The 7,696-nt window shown below is 42.2% G+C and overlaps 1 protein-coding gene and 1 pseudogene across 1 annotated transcript; both read right to left on the bottom strand.

Moving 5' to 3' along the window:
* Positions 1 to 962: 962 nt before the first annotated feature.
* LOC104921763 (protein wntless homolog) lies at positions 963 to 3,138 on the bottom strand (annotated as a pseudogene).
* Positions 3,139 to 3,362: 224 nt separating this feature from the next.
* dr1 (down-regulator of transcription 1) lies at positions 3,363 to 6,463 on the bottom strand. Its single transcript, XM_010734366.3, has 3 exons — positions 5,551 to 6,463; positions 5,244 to 5,407; positions 3,363 to 4,540 (listed from the first exon to the last, which is right to left on the bottom strand). The coding sequence occupies exons 1-3, from the start codon at positions 5,768 to 5,770 to the stop codon at positions 4,394 to 4,396; spliced, it is 531 nt and encodes a 176-aa protein (XP_010732668.2). The 5' UTR covers positions 5,771 to 6,463; the 3' UTR covers positions 3,363 to 4,393.
* Between the last annotated feature and the right edge of the window lie 1,233 nt (positions 6,464 to 7,696).

Genomic DNA, 7,696 nt, shown 5'->3' with positions numbered 1-7,696 from the left:
CACTGTAGATATAAAAGGCTTATTCTAAAGTAATAAAAACATGATTCCTATTTTCAGATTAACATACACAAATGAAAACATAGTCATGGTTATCATACCACCAACTATTTCACTGAGTTTCCTTGTGGACAGTAAATTAAACTTCTGCCGCCTGTAGCTGCTGTTAGCTAATGTTAGCGCAGTTTGTTAGCCAGACACACTGTGAGCTCAGTGCACTGGGCGAGTGTTAGTGTACTACAGGTAATTTGGACCTCCGGGAAAAGGTTTCAGGCCATGGACAAGCCGGTGAGTGAGCAACTAGCTCACTTAAATGTGATGTAGGGGTGTATGTATCAATAGAAACATTTCTGACTTTTCACCTTTATTCTTCAACCTTTTATATTTATTGTGTGAGGGGGCATAGAGGAAGATGATGATGAAAACGTACAGGTTCCACATGCTATAGATCCCTGTGAGAAAAGCACTGTGGACTTGGAGAGTGTAGTGCTAGTGACCTTCACTGACCTGTGAAGACAAGAACATTTTAAATCATTTTTAAGAGCTCAAACATGTTAAGATCAACTTCGATGTTGATCATTAGACAGGTAAAGCTTACTTGATTTAAGATGAAGAAGATGACAGTCATGGCTGCACACGTTAGAGTGACCAGCATCAAAAACTTGAACCTGAAGATTATACCCTGCTATAACCAGCAAGAATGTAAAAACAGCCAGGATATAGTTTCACCTGCTAATGTTTGACTTTTTATTTGTGATATTGAAGTAAAGATATCAGACCTTATAATATAAGAGGTTGTTATATAAATAACTTCTGATATTGCAGGAAGTTTGTTCCTATTTTAGATGTCCAAACACTGTAGAAAGGGTTGGTCAAATGACCCCCCCTTTCTCAGAGATGAAGCATATTCATATTTAAAGACAGATATAAACATAACACAAGTGTCATCAAAAGTTGCCGTGTCATTACCTTTTACTCAGGTCAAATATAAGGAGAACAGATATGCCGAACACCACCAGACCAACCTGCCACCGTCACAACTGAGAGTCGATTCCTCTGACTTTGTTCCTAAAGGTTTGTTTTTGAGAGAAAATTTCCACAACTTGCATGAAAGTACAGAGAAAAGCGTAGTAAGGAACAAATCAAAGGCAAACCATGAGGTGTTTACTGCAGAAGATGATCCAAAAACAGAAGAGTGTGGAGGAGAAGATGCCCTGCTGAACATCTTCAAACAGCAGCATCCACATCCACTCAAAGCCCAATGAGAGCCACTCCAGTGGCACATTCAGGAATGTCATAGAGATACCCAGAGCAAGGATCACCCTACAAGGCAAATACACAATATACTGACTTACATTTGCTCTTAAAAGACAAGTAACTTGTGCTACAGGCAGAGAATTGACCTGGTCCTTTAAGCCAGTTATGCACTTTTCATTTCCGCAGCTCTCGTCCGACACTGAAGCACTGGATACCTCTTAAAAGTATGTCTAAAGGTCTACCTGTGGCTGTAAGTTTGCACTAAGTGACTAAAGAGCCTGGTTCTTTACTCTTAATTGAGTAATGGAGCTTTGTTGTATAACTTCATTCTGCCTTTTAAAGAAGATGACAGTGTATCCAATCTGCAATAAAATACCTAAAAGCCTGTACAGATGTAGGGACTGTATGGAATCCCAAAAGCTCAATATCAAATTTAGAAAAATCTGAAATAAATAAAAAATACAAGTGCAAAATATGTATGAACCAAAACTAAATGAGAAATTACTCAAAATCAGCTTATTATATTCATTGTTTTTTTATCAGTTTTTACTGGTGTTTGTTTTTAATTATGGAAATCTTTTATATGTCATAACATTTTCCCAGTTAATTTATTTGTGTAATCTCATATTTTATTTCATAATTTTACTTCCTCACCTCATCATCATCATCATCATCATCATCAACACTCTAGGCTTCCATATGTTTGTGCCTTTAACCTAAAATTTAGCACCATTCTTGCTGATCCTGTGCCAGTACCAAACTGTTGCCCCAAATATCGAGGGACTGTACACAGTCTTTATGCCCATCCACACTTTAGTGACGCCTCTATTCTGCCTTTACAGAGGACAGACATTAAACGTGTGAACACACGCATCTAAACATATAAGGGAAGTCAAATTTTAAGAATTAATCTCAACACTATTTGGATGTCCTTTATTGCTCCGATGCCGATGTTAATCGTGTCATTCACTGGCAAGCGCAGGTTAATCAAAAAAAATGATGGGCCACACTTCCCAGTTCCATCAATGGTATAGGGTCACAGTGATAAAAGCAGCCTTCATTTTCATATCTCTGCAAAAGCATGGACTGTTACAGGTTACTAAGCACATTTGACCAGAATTCATTTGCATGTAGTAAATGCAGTCATGTAGGTTTACCTTAGGGACTGCTAGGACGCACCTGAGTGGCCTTTTCTCCACTGAGTAAAACTTTGTGGTCCACTCAAATATCAAATCATCCCTGTATGCCAGGCCAGCATCAATAGTGACAATGACATCATCTTCTACAAAAACAGGGACATGAATCAGTTTGTAAGACACCACAAGAACAAGTGTAGCATGGATCCATACTACACATATGACAGACACATCTCTTACCAATCTGATTAATCATTTTAAAAGCAATGTCTAACTGTAGAACAGCCAGCATGTACTGAAACCAGGGGCTTATCTCCTTGTTGGGAAGAAGTATGTGCACAGCAAAAACCATGTCATTGGCATCCAGCATTTTTACCAGAGGCTCATCAAAGCTGTGGATCTGCTTGCACTAATTCAGTCCCCAAGGCACGAGCCAGCAGCCCTGTGGCGATTAATGCACTTGGTGGCCAAGTAGCGAATGGCACTGGCATGACTGGGAGCTATGGCAGAGGGAGATATGAGGAGATATGTGGTGTGAGCTCAGTTAAGAGTAGATGGAATAAAGCTTTCAAATTAAACATTTGTTGCATTATGTAAAAAATACTTACTACATTACAATAGAGTAATAATAAGATCTGAATACTCACAGATTAATGCTCCGCTCATGAACTTGAAAAACAAAAATAAAGAATCCAAAAAAAAACCCCACTTTGTTAGTGCTCATGTTCTCTATGATTGCTCCTGACATTTTCATTTATAAAATTTAAGAAAGCGACACTCGAGTGAGCTGTCTCAGCATGTTAAGAGCTTCTCTGTTGCTTGTCTACCTGCTCACACACACCTGACTCTCCCGAGAGTCAGAAATCATTATCAGGCTGAGTGAGTGCAGGGGGGAAGAGTGAAGCCATCGTGTGTTTAGATTCAAAAATTAAAAAATAAAATAAAAAAATAAAAAACACACACACAAAACAATCATTTATAAAACATGACTCCTTTATTGCTTAAAGAATACAACTTTGTAGCATAGGCGAGTGAATGTGTCACAACTGGGTTACTTATCTTTTACACTGAGGATGGACCACAGCCACAATGCAAATGTTTTGATACTGCACCCCCGAGAAGGGAAATAACAAATTCAGCCTGGATATCAAAGCGTCTTTTACAAAGTCTTCGGTTAATAATATTCCTTAACATTGTTTACACTGACCTGGAGTCAGCAACGAGAATCACAGTAGCACCTACACCTTTAAAAACATCCGTCTGTCTGGCTGTCCTCGATCTTTGGTTCTATGAGACAAAAATATTCCATTTGTAAAAGGTGAGGCTGTTTAGCAATACTGTGGATGGTTCAAAGTAGAAAGAAAATGCAACGTAAAGTATCTGATTGAGCTCAAATTAAAACAGAATGTCCATTTAGTTTGCTATTTAACGAAAAAAAATTCCAATATGTACGACCCCTAAATTGTTCCTATATCCCAGGATTGGGGGGAAGAAAACAGTCTCAGTAAAAATGGCCGTCAAACACAAGAATAGTTCTGGAGCGGCTCTCCTCAACCACCAAAAGTGATCTAGAACAACGGACAACAGGAGTAAGCTTTCTGGTGCAGTACCTGGAAGAGCGAACACTTGCTGCATCATCACCAAAATTCACTGACGAATTCCAGGCAGTGTCTGCCTTCAGTGTGTCCACAGCACATCCAGAACTCTACAAATTACTCACAACAAAATGTCAAGACATAATTAAACAGAAGCAACTGGGGGAAAAAAATGGGGAAGAAGAGATTAATCAAAAACTTTATTAACACCCTCTCAATCCAAATCATTTTTCAGGTACTGGCGTCTGAACGTGTGACCATCTTTCTCTTCACTGTCCGTTCCAATGTGCATTATCCAGCGGTCAAAACACGTCTCATGTCTCTGTCTGATCACAGCGCTGGGAGATTTGTGCACCAACGCTGCCCCAGGAAGGAGATTCGGACAAAGTCGAAATGAAATTCCCGGGATCACATGTCATCCTCTTCGTCTTCGTCCTGAGAAGAGCCGGCCTGCTGGGCGGCGCTGGCGGATGCCGCTGCCATCTGTGCCTGTTGGGCGGCCTGCTGCATCTGTAGCCACTCCTGCTGGGCGAGCTCCGCCTGCTGCTGCCGAGCCTGCAGAGACACGGGCGAGTGAAGAGCTTATTAATCGATTACATAAGGACGATGGTGGGGATGTCTGACATCAAATTAGAGCTGAGCAACAATGTCTGATTTATGAAAGATATGAATGATATGTGTTTTTGCAATACATGACTGAGGCTGATTATTATGATGTAATGCAAGAAGGGTTATTGGAGTTATATTAACAAAGTACTGCTATCAGTTTTTGATAAAAGGGCAATGCTTTTTTATATGAATGAAGCACACATATTAACCATTAATTAGAGCTGAGCACAGAGACAGTCTGCACTGAAAAGGACATTATTAGATCACAACCCCACCCCCTTACTAAATACCACATGTTGCAATACTACTCATGTGTCAATCCCAACATAATTGTACACACACACACACACACACACAATCACACACACACACACACACACCAGATTACATTAAATCAGTGACTGTGTTGCAGGCCACACACAGAGATACTGCAAGTGGGGCATGGATGTCCAAGGGAAACACATGAATGACTGAATGAATGAATATGACCTATGTAGAGAAAATAAACTAGTTGAGATCTTTACAGTGATTGGTCAAAACTGTGGGACAGGGTGGGCATGAACTTTGTCACAGTGACATGGAGATGCTCATCCACAATATCAATACACAGAGAACTGAGGGTTTGTTAGTGACTTCTTTCACTTCATACCTTGGCAAACAGTTCCTGCTGTTGTCTGAGGAGCTCTTCCTCTGGGATTCCCAGGTTCTCCAGTCGAGAGCTTGCCTTCCTCCTCTTCAGGGCTACAGTTTTACACTCCTGCAGCACGTCTTTCACCTCAGTGATGTACGATGCGAAACCAAGGCTCTCGAGGGCTGTGGTGAGAAAACAAGAGGTGAAAGCGAAATAATTACTCTCTGTGGTTGAAATGCTGATGGAGGGCAGGGGGGCGGACACACACCCTCCTGCATTCCTCTGTATCCTCAGTGAGCAAAGACAAACATGGCCCAGGACTCACCATTGATGACATGCTCAGGAGAGATGGTCTTCTTGTCGGACTTGTTGCATATTTCGTTGGCTTCTGAAGATATGAGGTGTATGAACTCCGTGCAGCAGTTCACCACAAGCTCCCTGGCGTCGTTAGCCACTCGCACGTTGGGGAGAGTTTCTTTAATCATCTTGTTGATAGCTGCTCTGGGGATGGTGAGGTCGTCGTCGTTTCCAGAGGAAGAAGCCATCGTGGCAGGCAAATAAGCATACACCAAAAAGAAACGAAAGCTCCGGGTCTTGACTTGAGTGGTCAAAGTATGTCAGGCCTTCTTCAGTTCACGGACTTAACGTTTAGTTCCCGAATAAGGACAACGTCATCACCAACTTATGTCTTCAAAAAAAAAAAAGACGTTTCCTCAAAGTTAGCCGGCTGGCTATCTTGCCAACTTAGCTAAGAGCGAATTGTATGCGTTAAAACGAGGAGCTGCTCCTGCAGACCGCCGCACACACACGGAGTGTGACGGGAAAGTAAAGGCCCAAAGACCGCCAAAGCACAAATCAAACAATTCGACGCGTTACTACTGGAAAACTGTGTTTAAACAGCTAGCTGCCAGGCTAGTAGCGGTGGTCCCCGTCACAAGCGAGCCGCAACCCAGAGAGCATGGCTAAAGCTAGGCTAAAGCTAAGCTAACAATGAAGTGCCCCTGCCTGAAGTGACTGAATGTTTGGCTGGGGAGAGGCGACGAGTTGGAAAAACTCGCTGCAACACTACAGGTTACTCTTTCTTGCATCGACCAAATGAACCATGCATGTCAAACAATCTTAAAGCTGCTAACAATTCATTTATAATTTTATATTCTGGGCAACATTAGCTTCAATTTGTCCGGATACACCGTCAAACGAAGAGCCGGATATGGTGTCACCAATTTTGTTTGAGTGGTCTAGCTAGTTTTTACCGCCACCTACCGTTCACTAAGTGAATTACACCGGTCTTTTTCTTTTTTTAAACTATGTTTATTCATTTCAAAGGGTCAGATAAGGAGTTACAAATATAGAGGCATGATAAACATATACACCCTCTTAAAAAAACACATACTCAACATAAACACAGAACACACTCTCCACACACACAAAAGTAGCGAAGAACAAACAAACAAACAAAACACACACACACACACACGCACACATAGAAGGGCCATATTAAGACCTGGGAATGCGAATTCAGGGGTCAGGGGTCAAACCATTTGGCCCTGGGGCCTTGTTATTTTGTAAGTCATTGATAGCCTGTATGACTTCCTTTTTTGTAATCTGCTTGTTCAGCAGCTCTTTCTGTGTATCAGAAGCTCGAGGAAGATTGATGGATGAAAAAAAAGTATTCATCAGGGCCTCTGAATGGCAACCAGATTAGAATTCCACTGCAGCTTTCGACACCATAAACCACACCATTCTCCTCTCCCACATTGAGTCCTCCTCGGCATCACTGGCACAGCACTCTCCTGGTCAAATCATACCTCACAGGCCGACAACAATTCATTCACATCAACAACTGCACCTCCTCCACTGTTCCTCTGTCCTAAGGTGTCCCCCAGGGTTCGGTGCTTGGTCCTCTCCCCTTCATACTTTACATGCTCCCCCTTGGAAACATCATTCACCACCATTGGCGACACCATTCGCAACATTTCCATGATGTCCAACTTCATATCTCAACCACCTCCATCACCCCTGCCACTAATTCCACTCTCTCCAACTGCCTCGCCGACATCAAATCCTGGATGCAGACAAACTTCCTTAAACTAAACTGTGACAAATCTGACCTGATCATTATCTGCCCCAAATCCCTCACCAAAACCACAGACAGTACCGCCTCATCATCGACAACTCCACCCTGTCTCCATCCCCCCACATTTGCAACCCCGGAGTCATCTTTGACAATAACCTCTCCTTTGAACATCACATAAACCAAATCACCAGAACTGCCTTCTTTCATCTCAAGAACATTGCCTCTGCCCATCACTCTCCTTCTCGGCCGCTGAAACCCTTATTCACGCCTTCATCACTTCCAGAATTGACTACTGCAACAGCATCCTCTATGGCACACCATCCAAAACTTTGAATAAACTACAGTACATCCAAAACTCTGCTGCATGTCTGCTCACCCAGACCCGCACCCGTGA

Source organism: Larimichthys crocea, chromosome XVII, assembly GCF_000972845.2.
Source record: "Larimichthys crocea isolate SSNF chromosome XVII, L_crocea_2.0, whole genome shotgun sequence".
NCBI lineage: Eukaryota > Metazoa > Chordata > Actinopteri > Sciaenidae > Larimichthys > Larimichthys crocea.
This window is presented reverse-complemented; position numbering and strand designations above follow the sequence as displayed.

Coding starts and splice junctions, on each gene's coding strand:
- dr1 (XM_010734366.3), bottom strand. CDS start 5,770: ATGGCTTCTTCCTCTGGAAACGACGACGACCTCACCATCCCCAGAGCA. Junction 5,408..5,550: donor TCCTGAGCATGTCATCAATG/GTGAGTCCTGGG, acceptor TTCTCACCACAG/CCCTCGAGAGCCTTGGTTTC. Junction 4,541..5,243: donor AGCAGGAACTGTTTGCCAAG/GTATGAAGTGAA, acceptor GTGTCTCTGCAG/GCTCGGCAGCAGCAGGCGGA.